At 39.2% G+C, this 18,444-nt stretch overlaps 1 protein-coding gene across 4 annotated transcripts in view; it reads right to left on the bottom strand.

Moving 5' to 3' along the window:
• LOC100763623 (electrogenic sodium bicarbonate cotransporter 1) overlaps nucleotides 1-18,444 on the bottom strand; it is a 281,927-nt gene that overhangs the window by 79,418 nt on the left and 184,065 nt on the right. For all 4 annotated transcript variants that reach the window (XM_035452943.1, XM_035452942.1, XM_035452944.1 and 1 more), the window contains one exon: nucleotides 17,805-17,979. In XM_035452943.1, coding sequence (XP_035308834.1) covers nucleotides 17,805-17,979 — 175 coding nt within the window. The remainder of the gene's footprint in view (nucleotides 1-17,804; nucleotides 17,980-18,444) is intronic.

Below are 18,444 nucleotides of genomic sequence, written 5' to 3'. Positions count from 1 at the left end.
TCACATCCTGGAAGAAAACCAATTCTTTTCTCCAACCAACCATCAACTGCCAATAGCTCTCTGCTAGCCATTTGCAATTTTTAAGCCACCAATTGTGAAAATGATAATAATAATAATAATTCTCAGGCTGGAGAAATGACTCAGAGGCTAAGAGCATTGGTGCTCTTCCAAAGGTCCTGAGTTAATTCTCAGCAACCACATGGTGGCTCACAAGATGATATCTGGTGCCCTCTTCTGTCCTGCAGGCAAATACATAGGCAGAACGCTATATACATAATAAATAAATAAATAAATAAATAAAATCTTAAAAAAAATAATTCTCATTACATGCTCATGCATTTTCCAATGCAAACTGCACAAAAAAGTAAGACTTTCTTGTTAGAGAAAATAAATGTGTGGAGCCGTAACTAGCTAAAGCTCTTGTTAATGTCTCTGAACACCAACCCACTGTCTTTCTTTAGCACAACAAGAAACAATACCTGTGAGAATCACTAACTCACAAAACGTCCTTCCTTAATCATGCCAGTGAGGGCCAGCAGTATTGATAATGACAAACTAACTTGTTTCCTATATTTTTACTATTGTAGAAGATAGAATGGCATAAATGTATGTGTAAAGGTGTTACAGAAATATAACAGGATACGTAATAAGAATAAAATTGGTATTTTATTGTGGGAGATTACTTACACCGAAAACCCAGGTTAGTCTCAGCAACCTTTACCCTACAGGAACTCTGAAAAGAGAGCTAGAGCCCCCTTCCCAGTTCTTTTATCCCATCCATTGTGAATACCACTTGGGCGTGTCAGCGCTACAGGTACTCGGGATTACTCCCTACATAAAGTGGTAGATATTTTTGTAAACATAAAATAAGATTTAACCAAGATTTTCAATCACATTTAATTTATGTCGCTGGGTGTGGGGTGCAGAGGTGGCAGTCAGAGGACAAGGTGCAGCAGTTGGCTCTCTCCTTTCACTTTTTGGATTTCAGGAATTAAACTCAGTGATCAGGGTTGCCAACAAGCTTCTTTACCTGCTGAGCCATCTTGCTGGCCATCAAGGATAGTTTTAAAATGCAAAAGGATGGCACAAATTATCATACACGATGCTATATATCTAAACATTCAAATATGAATATTTAAAGCTTTTTCAAATGAACAAAGGTAGTCTATACCTTTGAAAGGTACAATAACATACTCAGGGGTAGATTAACATAGTAGAATATTATCTTTATACCTTTATGTGTATAGTAAAACATGAGGGGGATATTTCAAAAGGACTCACCTTAGACAAAAAAATATAAGCAACTAAGACCAGGAGAACTAGCCTTCCTCAGGGAAAAGCCCCATAATTGGTTTACTGGTTATCCAATACAAAGTGGTCAGCCTTGAAATATCGTATATACACAGGTAACATTATACAGACTGAGCATATTATATTTATGTATTTAGGAATATGTGTGTGTGTCAACAATTTAAGAAAAAGAGGCTATGAATATTAGCGAGCAAGTGGGTACATGGGACAGGTTCAATGGAGGAAAGGGAAGAGGGAAAATGATGTGATTATATTCTAAGTTAAAATGTTTTAAAGTAAATATATATAGGAGAGCCCTTCTTCTATAAATAGTGCATCATCTACTCTTGGAAGGGTGATTTATGTTCAACAAAACAGTCCTCTTAACTCAATCATCCCTGACTGGGACAGAGTAGATTTCTGAGGACTCTGAGGTGCCCTTCAGACATTACCTTGTCAGCCTCAGTGGGCTACCTCTTTCAATGTCTCAAATCTTTTCCAGCAGCTTTTCATTCACTTCCTATTTTCAAAGTAAACATATCACACAGGAAATAACTATGGAAAACCGACTGTTAAAAATCAATTTACAAGCCAGGTGTTGGTGGCGCACGCCTTTAATCCCAGCACTCGGGAGGCAGAGGCAGGCGGATCTCTGTGAGTTCGAGGCCAGCCTGGTCTCCAGAGCGAGTGCCAGGATAGGCTCCAAAGCTACACAGAGAAACCCTGTCTCGAAAAACCAAAAAAAAAAAAAAAAAAAAAATCAACTTACAGAAATACATTAAGTTCTATCCCTGGTTGGGTATGGTGGCACACCTTTAATCATAACACTAGGGTCAAGGCAGGTGGATCTCTGTGAGTTCAAGGCTGACTTGGTCTACATAGCAAATTCCAGGGCTGCTTAATGAGACCACCCCACCCATGTAAAGAAAATTAGTCCCATCCCTAGCCACTATCTGGATCCCATGGTGATTGAAAATACTTGTGCATAGCTTTAGAGCCAGCAACACTGCCCTTGGAGCAACATTAGTGATAGAAAATGCCTCTTCCTTCAGTGTTGGGATTGGAATCAGAAGGCAGATGCCAAAGAAACGGAGGTGGGAGGAGGTGGCCAAATGGTAAGAGCTGGCAAGTAATTAGACTGGCAGTTCTCACAACAAGTAAGCCAGGTCGGCTACGGCCCAGACAGGCCCTGTCCATGGAGAGTGCTGGTTTGAACTAGCAGGAGGAGCACATAGAGAACCCCACTTTCACATCTGAGTGCCAATGAGTAGCTTGAAAGGTGCCATTCATTATTTATAGCTATCCCAGCTAATTCTTCCTCATAGAAAACAATTGAAGCAGGAAGTGAAACAATAGAACCAAGATGTGCTTAGACAGATAAGATGGAAAGGGACCCCCTCGTCCCCCAAATAGTATTGTCTTGATTTCCTGACTGTTAACATCTTGACATTCAGGTGAGCTAAATGATGTGAACACACTGTGGATAAGAACTCTTTGATGTGTGTGCCTGTCTAACCACACATCACTCTCTGCAAATATTAAATCGGTGCCTTAGGCTTGGGTTTTCCTAGAAATGGAAATTCTCAGCTCCTGTGCATAAACAAGGGGTTTTTACAATTTTATCTGGAATTTTTCATTTCTTACCTGAAAGCTAAGAATTTAAAGGCTTCATTTGACCCACTTACATGGCGGTATGTGTTGTTCATATGACAGTCTAAGTACACATCACAAGCAAAGAACAGTGCATCCTCCTCCATCATCATACAGAGAAATCCCCACGTCTTACCATTAGCATAGGATCAAAACACATCTCAGACTGGGTGTAAAATCGGAAAGGAGAAACTTGAGATTAGGATCCTCGGCTTGACTTGATATAGCCATTAATCTCTGTAAGGGCAGGAACAAGGTCTTCCTGCATCTCCTGTTTCTCCTCCCATAGTGCTGTCTACCATCCCTCCACCACGTGCTCTTCGGGTCCTCAGCAAGAGCTGTAGGAACTGAAGACATGCCCAGATGACACCCTAGGTTTCCTTATCAAAGGTCAAGAGCCCTTGTTGCTCATTCGGTAAAGATAGCAACCAGTTTCTTCCAGAAGCCCACTCTGATTTATGGAAGCTGTGTGATGGTTCAAAGGCAGATTATTTTTATTTCGGTACTCGATCCTGTCATAAATGCTAGCTTTCCATCCTGTGGTTGAAGCTGAGACTGGTGATTCATTATATACACTGCACTGGAAACTTGCTTAAACTGAGAGATACTTACAGCATTTCTGAGAAAAGAACTATTTTCACCACATTTTGACATGTTCCTCTTCACAACACAGAATTTTTTTTTAAACAATTCCAGGCAAAGAATAACTTTAGCTATAACAAGTTTAATGCAACTTAGAAAATTGTCATAAACATCTTTTCTAATTTATCACATTCAGTGTTCACTAATATTTGATTTTCCAAGATAACTGCATTGAATTGTGTCTTGTCAATAGCCACGGGTCTTAAAGACATTTCTACATCTAACTTTTAGAAGGAAAAAATTTCCTATCACTTCACAAAGATGCAGTTGGCTAGGCTCAGGGGTTCAGTAACACCAGGGCCACGGGGTGCCCTGGCACCTTTGGCTGGCCTTACACCTTATTCTACTGCTGCCAGAGGATGCCTACTAGGAACAGCAGAAAAAGCAAACAGCCAGCACTCAGGAAATCCAAAGTCTAGACTGTTCTGCCACAAGAGACCCAATGATCTTCAGAATGTCACTTCAATTCTTTCAAGTAATAAAATAAATGGTGACATAGTAGAGAAATGGGCTCTGGCGTCACATGGTCTCAGGATGACTTATAGGCTGCATCAAGTCCCCAGTGTAGTCTCTAATCTGCATATTAGATCAGACACTATGTGGAGCATGCTTAGCATAGTCCCCGGTGGTTGAAAGCTTTTCAAACAGCAACCTCTCATATACTACGTACTTATCTGGATATAAAACAAAGAGGCTGGAGCAGGTGCCCTCTGAGATCTCAGCCAGCTGGCTCAACACTAGGGCACTCCTTGCACACATAGCTACATGAACTTAATCAGCTCCACCAGTTAACTTAGATCCGCACATCTCTTGTATCAAGACTATGGCAACCTCATTGGTAATTACTTGGATGAGACCAGTGATTCTCAACCTTCCCACAGCTGTGACCCTTTAATACAGTTGCTCATGTTATGGTGATCCCTAATCGTAACATTATTTTTTGAAATATCATTGGTACTTCATAACTGTAATTTTGCTATTGTTGTTAATAATGTGGATATCTGATATGCTACCCCCAAAGGGACCATGACCCACAGATTGAGAACTGCTGGATTAAATGAAAAGGACCACAGTAGAACACAAAGAAGAGATGCAGTATCAGGTCTCTTCCCTCACACCTTCCATCCCCTTCGTCCCACCCAGGAATATTATTGCTGTTTTCTTCAAGAAAGGAAGGAGGTGGAAAACTGTGAAGAGTGGCCTGAAAAGAGGAAGATTTGTTCTCTGTGGTGGGAGTGAGGCCTCTTGAACTCTTCATGAAAATATAGAAGCTTTGGGGGTGAAACCATGGCCCATAGGGTTGCTTCTTTCATTAAAATTGATGCTAACAAGCAAAACAAAATAGTCTATTTTATATTATAGGACTGGAACCAAAACTTATACACAAAACAATTTGGGACTATTTCTCTATTTACATGGGGGTATGAAATTTGACCCAAGATATCCCATTTTTCAAAAAAAAAAAAAAAAGAAAAAGAAAAAAGAAAAAAGGCCAGGAAAAGTAGAACAAGTCTTAAAACTTCAAAATTAAGCATATAGAAAACTAAAACGTAAGAGGAAATGTCTAGAATTGTTTAAATGCATTTATGTTTGAAATATCAGCATTTCATGATTTTAAGCTGCTTGGGACAAGCATTGTATGTGTAACAATATAAAGCAAGCTCACCAAAGAGAATTGGACATTAGACATTAAAGATATATGGCTTTAACCTCATTGTAATTTATATTCACATAACAGTAAAAAATAACTTTTGTGACTCAGTACCCTTTTTTAGTAGGGACTTTAGTGTTTGGGTTAATAATTGTTACCTTTGTAGGAGGGCTTGGGTAGCAACTGTAAGAAAAAGGGGGCAAACAACATAAAGGCTAAGAAAAACACCAGATTTTCTATTTCTTAGACAATCTGAAAACTGCTAGAACTTAGAAAATAAAATATTTCAGTGGCATTAAATGGCAATGCATTCACCAACATTACTGTGACATGACAAACTTTAAAAAATGTTTTTATTGCTACTCCTAAAGAGGGAAAATTTAGTTCATGTTTGGGATGATTTACATGAAGTGTACAGCTTGCTGAATAATAAAATTAAATTTATGTAGATGAGTCTTTGAATCTGAGGTTTAGCCAAGAAAAATGAGGTAGCTGATGCCACTAGAAACAGTAAGGCAAAACCAGCTCAATTGCAAGTTTTACTGTTTTGGATTGTTTGTTTGCAACAAGGTCTTGATTGATAGTTCCAACAGACTTTGAACTCACTGTGTTGTCTATAGTGAATCCAAACTCATGATCCACCTACCTTCACCTGAGTGCTGAGACCTGCATGAATTTTAATGTCAGGTGTTCAGCAGAAGATAAACCCTGTTATTAAAAGTAAGTTAGCTCTTATATTTTTGGTTGTGAGACTAGCCTTTAACGGCTGAGCCATCTCTCTAACCCTACCTAGAGCAGTAAGACAACAAAAGGAAATCAAGGGGATACAAATTGGAAAGGAAGAAGTCAAACTGTCACTATTTGCAGACGATATGATAGTTTACGTAAGTGACCTGAAGAATTCTACCAAGGAACACCTACAGCTGATAAACACCTTCAGCAAAGTAGAGGGATACAACATTAACTAAAAAAAATCAGTAGCCCTATTATATACAGAAGATGAATGGGCTGAGAATGAAATCAGAGAAACATCACCCTTTACAATTGCCACAAACAACATAAAATACCTTGGGGTAATGCTAACAAACAAGTGAAAGACCTGTATAACAATAACTTTGGGTCTTTAAAGAGAGAAATTTAAGAAGATAACAGAAAATGGAAAGGTCTCCCATGGTCTTGGATAGGTAGGATCAATATAGTAAAAATGGCAATCTTGCCAAAAGCAATCTACGAACTAAATGCAATCCCTATCAAAATCCCACCACAATTCTTCACAGACCTTCAAAGAACAATAATCAACTTTATATGGAAAAACAAAAGGCCCAGGATAGCCAAAACAACCCAGTACAATAAAGGAACTTCCGGAGGTATCACCATCCCTGACTCCAAACTCTATTATAGAGCTATAGTCCTGAAAACAGCTTGGTATTGGCACAAATATAGACAGGTAGACCAATGGAATCGAATTGAAAAATCCTGATATGGACCCACACACCTATGAACACCTGATTTTTGCAAAGAAGCTAAAATTATACAATGGAAAAAAGAAAGCATCTTCAACAAACGGTGCTGGCATAACTGCATGCTGGCACGTAGAAGACTGCAGATAGATCCCTATCTATTGCCATGCACAAAACTTAAGTCCAAATGGATCAAAGACATCAACATAAATCCAGCCACACTGAACCTCTTAGAAGAGAAAGTACGAGGTACCCTCCAACAAACCGGTACAGGAGAACGGTTCCTGAACATAACACCAATAGCACAGATACTGAGACCAACAATTAATAAATGGGACTTCCTGAAACTGAGAAGCTTCTGTAAGGCAAAGGACACAGTCAACAAGATAAAATGGCAGCCCACAGAATGGGAAAAGATATTCATCAACCCCGCATCTGACAGAGGGCTGATTTCCAAAATATATAAAGAACTCAGAAGCTAGTCGCCAAAACACCAAACAATTCCATTAAAAAGTGGAGTACAGAACTAAATAAAGAATTCTCAATAGAGGAATATATAATGGCTGAAAGACACATAAGAAATTGCTTAATATCCTTAGCCATCGGGGAAATACAAATCAAAACAACTCTGAGATACCATCTTGCTCCTGTCAGAATGGCTAAAATTAAAAACACCAATGACAGTTTATGCTGGAGAGGATGTGGAGATAGGTGAACACTCCTCCACTGCTGGTGGGAGTGCCAACTCGTACAGCCACTTTGAAAATCAGTATGGCAGTTCCTCAGGAAAATGGGAATCAGTCTACCACAAGATCCAGCAATTCCACTCTTAGGCATATACCCAAAAGAAGCACAATCACACCACAAGGACATCTATTCAACTATGTTCATAGCAGTACTATTTGTAATAGCCAGAACCTGAAAGCAACCTAGATGCCCCTGAAGTGAAGAATGGATAGAGAAAATGTGGTACATTTACACAATGGAGTACTACTCAGCAGAAAAACAAACCAAAAACCAAAAAACAAAACAAAACAAATCTTGAAATTTGCAGGCAAATGGATGGAACTAGAAGAAACCATCCTGAGTGAGGTAACCCAGTCACAAAAAGACAAAAATGGTATGAACTCACTAATATATGAATTTTAGACATAGAGCAAAGGATTACTGGTCTACTATCCACACCGCCAGAGAAGCTAGGAAACAAGGAGGACCCTAAGAGAGACATACATGGTCCCCTGGAGAAGGGGAAAGGGACAAGATCTCCTGATCTAATTGGGAGCACTGGGGGAGGGGAGAAAGAGAAGGGCAGAAGAGGAGGGAAGAGGAGGACATGAGGGAGCAGGAAGATTGAGTCAGGGGAAGAATAGAGGAGGACAAGAAAAGAAATACCATAATAGAGGGAGCCATTATAGGTCTAAAGAGAAATCTAGCACTAGGGAAATGTCCAGAGAGCTACAAAGATGACTGCAACTAACAATCTAAGCAATAGTGGAGAGGCTACCTTAAATGCCTGATGGGGGAAGTGCTTCTGTGTATGTGTTTGTCTTATTGGATGATAAATACTGTTTGGCCAATGAGGCAGCAAGTTAGGTGGTACTAGGAGTCAAAGAGGATTCTGGAAAATGTAGTAAAGAAGTGGTGATCTAGGCAGGAAGTGACATAGCAGGGAGAATTATATATAAGCAAGGGCAAGAAGGAAGTCGTCCCCTTCTCTCCTCCTCCTGGTCTCTGCTCTGGAGTCGCCATGTGATCTGCCGGCAAGAGAGGGCACCAGAGGGAGGTGTCCTCCATAAGATAAGTCTTATAAAATATATAGATTTTGATTATTATGACTGAGCTAGCGGATGAGAAATCCTAGTCATTGGCCAAGCAGCATTTGTACCTAATATAAGTCTCTGTGTGTTACTTGGGACTTTAATGTGGCGGCGGGCAGAAGTCAGGCGGGTGGAAAGCACCCACATGGCTACAGGGCTCAGGTGACTTGGTGGAAAGACTTATTCTTACAAATGCCCTTCTCCAATAATGAGATTGATGACTATCTTATATGCCATCCTAGAGTCTTCATGCAGTAGCTGATGGAAGCAGAAGAATGCAGGAAAACCACTCATACACATAAATTAAGAATCAGTATTTTTTTTTTCAAAAGTAAGAATGCAAGTATTGAAGTTAAATTCAGGTCACATGAGAATTGCCTGAGAAGGGTATATATATGTTTGCCTTTTTGCTACAATATTAATTATTTATATGGTATATATTTGTTTGTTTGCTATAATGGTAATTCTTCATATGTCATATATTTGTTTGTCTGTTTGCCATAATACTGATTCTTCATATGGCATATATTTAGATGTCTGCTTGCTATAATACTAATTCTTGATATCCACACAAAGCAGGTACATTGGCATCTCTGAAAATGACAAGGAGATGAGGTCTGGAGAATCAAAGTTTTAGAGTTGCGAGGTTAAGACCAAGTTTAAAGAACACCCATTCAATCTCTCTTCCTCTTTCACAATAGCATTAGCAGCTAATTGCTTACTCACATACCACACATGTGCAGTAGGGGAAAAGCTGGCTGTTGAGCCTTTGTTTATCTTATACAATGTGGCTTCATCCTATAACAGCGATTTCTGTCCTGTCCAGAGGGAGCATCCAATCGTCATGGTCATACTCCCCTGCTGTGTGCTTTGTCACAGACAAGGTTTCAGGCCACACTGCCAACAGAAAGTAGGAGAGACAAATTTCATCTCTATTTGAGAAAAGCAGGGGCCCAGAACTTTGAACTCTCTTAGAAAAAAATGAGGAGCAAGATACAGCAGCCTTATATTCTTTAAAGAGCTGTAATCGTATATGTGAAACACCTAGCTCCAGTCTAACACTACACAAAAATCAATTCCAGATGGATAAAACACTAAACAAAAACATAAAAGAACTGAAGTATGTGGGTAAATATTTCATGCAAACAAGAACAATGAAAGGCTTAACTTCTAAAGTTAAAATCTGTACAGCCAAAGAAGCCACAAACACAGTTAAAAGACATCATTGCAGTAGAAAAATATTTTGTTAATATTTCTCTAACAAGTAAAAGAAAATATCCTTATTATGCAGAGAATTATGAGGAAAAACTAAATGGTCCCAAATGAGAATACAGCAAGGACACATGTATGGAGAAGGATTTATGGTCAGTATAGTGTGACAGATATTCAGCCTCAGGAGTGGCATCAAATTAAAGCAAGGCATTCTTTTCAACACACAGAATGACAAAAATGAGAAGTTAAGGGTAAAAATCTGGGTACTCCTGCATATTGGTAGAAATATGAATTAGTGTAGCCTTTGTGAGTATAATTTGAAATAAATAACAACTATAATCAACATATTACACAACAATTATTGCTAGGGATAAACCCTAGGGAGATAATTATAAATAATAAATGTATAGCTAATGACCATAGTGTTCTTTATAATAAAGAGAAAACTGGGACCAACTGAAAATATGTCTATTAAATAAATTATAGCTTATATCATGTGATAGTCACTAGAATTATGTTTAAGAACCTGTTAAAGAACAAAATGCCTATGAAATATAACTTACAAAATATGACTATGTAATCTTATTTACATAAATTCATATGTGTATGCATATTTTGTAATATGTATGAAACAATATAATGAAAATGACATTTTGGAGAAGCTATTTTCAAAACAACCATAAACTAAAAATGATAAATTTTTACTTTAGCATCATTTAGAACTCCCAGTTTTAGCCAAATTATTATAATTTTCTGATCACCAACAAAACAGAATTGATAGTTTTTTGCTTGTTTGTTTGTTTGTTTGGTTGGTTGGTTTTTCAAGACAGGTTTCCCTGTGGCTTTGGAGGCTTTTCTGGAACTAGCTTTTATAGACCAGGCTGCTCTCTAACTCACAGAGATGCCTCTGCCTCTGCCTCTGCCTCTGCCTCCCAAGTGCTGGGATTAAAGGCATGCACCACCACCGCCTGACTGATAAAGGTCTTTCTAATAAAAAATAAAAAGAAACTTAGTTTCTGCCGATTAAATTTAACTCAGAACTTGGAAAGCACATTTTTATTTGTGTGTGGAGGGGTGTGCATTCATATACGTATGTTCAGATGAGTGGTGTGCATGCATGTGAATATGTGTGTGTGGCTGGGCGTACATGCACATATGTATGTTCAGGTGAGTGAAGTGTGTGAGCATATGTGTATACGTGTGTGGAGGGGTGTGCATTCATATACATATATTCAGATGAGTGAAGCATTGTTCATATGTGTGTATATGTGTACAGATGAGTGTGCATTCACATATGTATGTTCAGGTGAATTGAATGTGCATGCATGTGTATACATGTGTCTGGAGACCCAAAGTTGCTGTCAGGAGCTTGTCTGAGAATTCACTACTTTATTCATTGAGACAGGGTCTCTCCACTGTACCCAGACTGCACCAGTTCAGCTACGCTAGCTAGCCGGCTTACTCTAGGAATGTCCTGTCTCTGCTACCAAGGAGGTATAATTATGGAGGGTCTTCCATGTCCTCCAAGCATTTATATGGGTTCTTGAGATCTGAACTGTGGTCCTCAAACTTGAAAGACACATGCTTTAACCACTGAGACATCTCCCTAACCTGTAAAATGTGCTTGTAAGTTAAAGTTCCTTTCTGGGATCACAGTTACAAAAGATGGATTCCTTCCTTTGTCATTGAACAGGCTTGCTTTGGCTAACCAAAACATCAAGTTGTATCGTCCCCACAGACAATTCCTGCTCCAAAGCTAGAATGTGTTACTGTACAGGTCAAAATCTTTCTCTGTCTCCTACTTCTAAAGGAAAAGCATTTCTGTGCCTAGGAGCAATAGTCACACAGACTGAACTTACTGTCCGTTTCTCAGTAAATTACCAATTCACATCAAACCTGCTGCTGTAAACTATATGTAAGAGGCATTGCAAAGAAGTACCTTTCTCACTGACATAGGAAATTAGGCTTTTCTGACTTGAGCAGATTGATGAAAATGTCTCAGCACAGCAGAATGTTAAAATAAAGCCTCAAATTTGGAGATGCCAGCTATAAATGTCCCTTATTATGAGACAAGTTCTCTTAAAATGTGCTCTGTTAGGCTCTATAAATATCACAAAATTCACAGAACGCAAAAAATCTTACTGAATTCTTTTGCTGAAAGGTTTGTGAAATAGGATTATATTTACTCCTGGAACAAAAATTAAAATGACTTTTTTCACTCAGTCTTCACTCTAAACTATACTTAGTCATTCACAATCAAGTGTAGACTTACATTAAAATATACTTTCTTATGCTACAGAAGAACAATTCTTGAAGAACACAGCTCTTACCACAAAGCATCAGAGAGTCTTCCTTACATTAATATCTTCCCCAAAGACTTAGTAATGACTCACTTTGTTAGCAAAGAAGTGTACTTATAGGGCAGCTAGTTGAGTATCAGGCTTCGTCCAATGCTAATCAAGTGGCCTACCACTGAGCTATTTCTTCACCTCTTATGTTACTTCTACTTTGAGATAAAGTCTTGTTAAGTTGCCCAGGTAAGCCTTTAAGTTAATCCCCCTGCCTCAGCCTCCTGAGTAGCTAGAATTAAAGGTCTGTATCATCAGGCCCAACTCCATCTAATGGCTCTTAGAATGAAAACACTTAAGTTCAAGAAATTCTAGTGGAATGCATTTATATATTGATATTTAATAATTAAATAAAAATATCTAAATAAACAGAGTAATACAAGAATGTAAATATGACATCAATATGCATAGTGTTGTGGTTTAGTTACAAAGGGGATAAGATTTCAGAAAAGTGAGGCTGAAAACTGTTTCTTTACTATAGGGCAAGGAGACTACAGCATCAGTTTGATGGGATTTACCAGGAAAAATGAATGAGGTATCATTCTCAAACTCCAGGAACTTATCTAACTCTGCACTATAAAAGAGAGAAATGGAAACAGGCCGAGGTTGGATGCTACAGGAATGTAAGATCGACTCTTAGCAAAGTAGTTCAAGATAAACTATAATCCCCCAAGTTATCTTTATAAGAAATCTGTAAATGCCCTCTTGGTATGTCACAGCATCTTTTAAGACCTTCCTGGCTGGCAAAATATATATGCTAACAATGGGCAATGTATGCAGCCATTTGTGCTGGCATTACAACTTAATTATACTGGGAGCCACTGTAACCTCAACTGCACTATTTTTGAATGCAGTTCCATGATATATTTTATTTGCTACTCCAAGATGATATGTTTCTAGTGACACATAAACACACAGACACATATACCTAATTACACATTGATATATGCAGGCATATAAATAGACAAGTTACTTATGTATGCATTTGATAAGTAGATGTTATAGAGAGGATAGATGATAATGATGATAGATAGATGGATAGATAGATATAGACAGATGATCGATACATAGATAGATAGATACCATCAGCCCTGAAATTAATGATTGAAAGCAAATCCTTGTCTTCAAGCAGGCCAGACCTCCTGAACAGAAGCTGGCAGAAGAGTATGCTTAGACAACACTCATGCAGTGAGTCATCTGTGTTTTCACAACATGTTTCTCCCCAGCACCCATGTCTATTTGTAGCCTGACAATAAAGGTCCTATCCAAACCATCTCTGAGCTGTCTGCCTTTAAAAGCAAGGACATTGTTCTCAGCTGACTCACTGGAGCTGTGTGTACTATGAAGACTAACCTGCTGCCTTATTTGAGAAGGATATGATCTAACTGCAGACACCCAGGTTTGCCCAATGCTTTCTGCAAGGTCTATGCTTAGAAAGATAAATGAAGGGAGAGAACTTGAATCCTTAAATAAGCTCATTACATACCACTACTGTACTGTGTAGGGACACAGAAAAAGGTTGCATTCATCAATAGTCTAAATAAAAGACACAAAAGCCTAGGGTTCTTACCAATTACTCCCCTCTCTCTACCCCCGGAACATAAAATTCTATCTACTAACACATGGTAAGCATGCAATAACATTTGCAAAAAAATAAATTCATATCTGCCATATGCCTATGAAATGACCTAAGACATATCACCAAATCCAAAAAATATTTTGTTGTCCTAATGCCAAGTCAAAAAACTGCCAGAGGATGAAAACATTCATAAGGTATGGTACACACCCTTTCAGTCATGAGATACTCTGCAACGTGGCAAACCAGCTCACTGCCTAGTTCTTAAAACAGAACAAAAGCTATTCGTTAATTTTTAGACCAACAAATATGCATTACTAACCACTAATTTTCTATCTTCCTTATTAATGTTTCTGCCACTCACTTGCACACCATCTAGAAGGACTTGGTCTTAAAGTATAGCTTTAAAGGGAAAACACTTCCTATACAAAAAAAGTAAAGTAAGTTCTTCAATATTTTCATTCATAGAAATCTTTAAAAAGCCTTTTTATATTCACAGTTTCAAAAAATTATCAATGGAGGTTACAAAATCTATTGATAAAACAAGTACAGTATATCCAAAAAATCCTCATGTGTCTGTATAACTTTGAGTTGCCAAATTCCCTGAATAATATTTGACAAATGTTTGGGGGCACTGCTAAACACTGCTGCTCTAACCCATTCATGCTTCTCCAGACATCTTCAGAACCCAGAAAACAGCCAGGGATTACCCAGATCTTATACAATAGAGGGGAATCACATGATACCTATTTATATTATACAACAAAGTCTACTATCCCAAGGGCTCACTCAAATAGAAACTGATTCATACAAAAGTTACCAAAACACACTTAGACAAACTTTTGCCCTGCTCTTTGATGCTACATTCTAAAGGTAAATCTGGGGTGGAGATTTGGCTCAGTGGTAGAGCACTTGCCCCAGTGCACTGAATAGTTTTATGTCAAACTGGCACAGCTAATGTCATCTGAGAGAAGGGAACCTCAAGGAAGACAATGCCTCCATAAGATCAGGCTGCAGGCAAGCCTGTAAGGCATTTTCTTAATTAGTGATTGACGGAGGAGGGCCCAGTCCATTGTGGGTGATGCCATCCCTGGGCTTGTAGTCCTGGGTTCTGTAAGAATGCAAGCTGATCAAGCCAGAGGGAGCAAGCCAGTAAGCAGCAGCTCTCCATGGCCTCTGAATCAGTTCCAATCACCAGGTAACTGCCTTGTCTGAGTCCTGCCCTGACTTCTAATGATAAACAATGATGTGTAAGTCAATAAATCCTTCCCTCTTCAAGTCTCTTTGGTTATGCTGTTTCATCACAGCAATAGAAACCCTAACTAGTACAACCAGTATGCCCAAGGCTCTGAGTTCAACACTCAGCATCACACACACACACACACACACACACACACACACACACACACACACACACACAAAATGCTTAAAGGTAAATCTCACAAGAGTGTAATGCTCCAAAGAAGCATTAAAATTACACATAGGAAGTATTACAACATCACCCTCTCAACAAGAAGAATGTCCACAAAAAAATTCTTTAAGATGTTTCAGCCCAAGCAGACTTCCATATCTCCTAACAAAAGTTGGATTTGTTCTTAAACATCTACTCACAACCAGACAGTGCATCCCTCAAACATCATCAGAGAAGTTTCCTTGTTCAGTGGACAGAAATTAACACAGAAAATCACAATTGGCCAATGTACAGAGCATAAGTCTCTATGGAGTGCTCAGCCATTAATGGTGTATCAATATACACCCATTCCTCGAAAGGCTTGAGAATCATCCAAGAAGAGGGAAGAAAGACTCTCAGCCAGAGGTAGAAGAACTGGAGAGACTGGAGCCCTCTGAAAATGACAAGAATGTTGAACTCCTGAATCCATAGCATCCTCAGTCGCCTGATTAGTACTAGCATTAGCTCAAGACATTCAGCAGGCTAGCATGGAGATAGGATGGCTCAAGAGTATCCATTTGAGGAGTTATTGACAGGGTATGACTTCTGGGGTAGGGAGAATTAGTTGTGTTTAAGGAAATGACCCCTAGTAGGCCAACCATGCTTCAATGGTTGGCCCTACACCCCTGAGTACAGAGTGGCACAAACTGGATTTAGTGGGTTATTTTCAATAGAGGTCATTAGTTGGGGAGTGGGGAGTGTATAAGCAGCAGTGAGGCTAGGAGTATTTGAGAAGAAGGGATACATATAATCAAAATAATATAAACTTCTGAAATTCTCCAAGAATAAAAATACTAAAACACAAAGGAAGAGCCAGTAAATATGATAGGTATTTAATGGTAAAATAAATATTCATAAACCGAAGTGGAGGGGGGTTAATAATCAGCTGGGGCCTTCATAAATCCACTTTTTAACTTGCCACAGATTTCTTTGATTTCCTCAACACATGGCTGCATGTGCGAGCTCTATGCTGGCCTCAAGGTGTTTCCTCAGTCATTTCCTTTCCACTGGTTTTCCTAAAAGATCCGCTTTAGTGAGCACTGTGGAGTCACCTAGGTGAGGAATAGCTGCCCAGCTGATATCTAGGTCAGAGTTTATGGAAACTGTATTACTGTCACAATTTAGTTGTTTCTCTCTGTCTTATGAATGGGGATATCCATGGCAGGGGTGTACTTAGGTTCTAATTCACAAACCATTTGGTCTTTGCAACCCATGCCTGGGGTAACACAGAGATTCATGACCTTTGGCCAGCAGAATGGTAGTTTTTCAAATGCTAACCAATGGTAATCCTTGAAGGTTGCATGCTTTCGTTGACATTTTGAATTTTAGTGAGTCTTTGAAAGTCAGAAAATGTGGCAGCATTAGATACACAACCACATGAGATGAAACAAAAAATGGTACTTGCCTCTTTCCCAGAAGCCTCTGCTTTAAAGGATGTCTATACTTCTCCTTGTGAAGAAGACATGTGGAGCAACCCTAGAACCCAGCTTCCCCAGACACTGTATACCCTAGGCACTTTTGAGGAGAAGCCATCAGATAACTTCAAACTCTGGTGCCATCTAACTGCGATGTGTATGAAGAGCCAAAGAAAGAACTACTCAGGTGACCCCATCAGCCACCACAAGCATGAGATGTAATATAAAATGGCAGCTTTACCTAATGGCTAAGCATACTTGACTTAAAATATGATTTTTCTTTTGGTTCTTGGTACCACAAAAGTGTCACTGTCTCTATCTTTGCATCTAGAAAGGACACTAGAGCATAAATATTTACTACAGCCAAAGCATAAATGTAACAAAAATAATTTCTGGGAATTAGCTACATTCACAAACCACGAAGCTGGCAGGCAGCATGTGTGAATGCCACATGGGTTTAACACTAATGGGCAAGCAAATGGGAGGGCAGAGCTGGAAAGGGCTTCTTCAACTGAGGTTTCCCTTCACTGTATACTCAGTACCTAGAACAAAGGCCACTGTTGGTAATGCCTAGATCAACTTCAAGTCATTTTCTCACACATTGTTCTAACTGGGAGGGTATATGACATCTTTTCTCTAATCAACACTGAAGGTATTATTTTTGCAAGAGGAAGGCAAACACCACCTTTCATAACCAATAAACTGTGGTGGCAATTAATGCTATAACATGAACTCAGCCAGGCTCTTTACAGCTCAGCGAGAGACAGCCCAGGAATAGAAGAAACAATTTCATCTGGGATTCACTGAAGCTGAATCCTACTGGCAGGCATGCAAATCCAGCCTTGAGCAAACCACTCCATTGCTTGATGCATGGATTTGCTCACGTTAGAACAAGGGCAAAGAGTCAGGTAATCACACGTCCCCAAAGAGCGTGCTCGCCAAGTTAAACCAAACACAGCCCGTACATCCAGATTCTGGTAGCTCTTAAACCTTGTGCACCACACAGGATTCAAGCAGCTGAGACGCTTTTGCCCAAATAGAATTGTAGATCCTCATTTCCTCCCCTTCTTTTCCCCACTTGTGACTCAAGCCAGATTTCATCGAGCTATTTTTGTAATTACTAACATGCTGGAAATACAGCAGCGAGCCAGAAGCGAAGTAAAATGCAGCATCCAGCAAAAGAAAGAAAATCACGCTGAGTAACTGAAAGGCCATCTGCTGCTCGCAGAGCTACAGGGGTGAGAAGGACAATCTGCGCTGGACTATTTGCGTCTTCTCTCACATCAGACCCACCTGCATGTTGTCAGTGGCATCCCCGAGCAGTCCTCCAAAAGTGATGGCGTTGGTTACCGTTGCCAGATAAATGAAGAGAATTGCCGAAAGAGCCTGAATATTTAAAGCATCATAAAAGTCACTGGCAAAAAATGGTGCTTTCCTCTTTATGTCCTTAATTAATCCACCACAGAACCTGGGCAGGGAGAAAGCAAACATGTGATCAAGTAGAAGATAAACAGCCATCAAATTCATCAAGACATAATTCACTAAGCCACAGAGAATTTGGACTTCAGATGCTTGAGTCAATGACAAGATACTATATAAGACAGTCTCATTTAGATGAGACAGAAAAAAAATGCATGTGGAGAAATACATCTTCTTCTGTCTCTCTTTTTCAGTTACCAGAATAGGTCCAACATTCCCCAAAGATCGTCCAGTTGTTCTTTAGACGACAGCACTGAACAGATAAATTATAATTTTTCATTCTCCAAAGACAAACATGCAAATACAGTTCACATTTCATAAAGCCCCTTAAGATGTCACAATGTCATTTCAACTCTAGTGTCCACTGAGGCCTGTGAGATGTACACACTCAACCATTATTCCCTGCTGGGAAAACAACATTGAACAACACAGGCTCTGAAGCTCTGACCTCATG

The sequence above is a fragment of the Cricetulus griseus genome (genome assembly GCF_003668045.3).
Source record: "Cricetulus griseus strain 17A/GY chromosome 1 unlocalized genomic scaffold, alternate assembly CriGri-PICRH-1.0 chr1_1, whole genome shotgun sequence".
Taxonomy (NCBI): Eukaryota; Metazoa; Chordata; class Mammalia; order Rodentia; family Cricetidae; genus Cricetulus; species Cricetulus griseus.
This window is presented reverse-complemented; position numbering and strand designations above follow the sequence as displayed.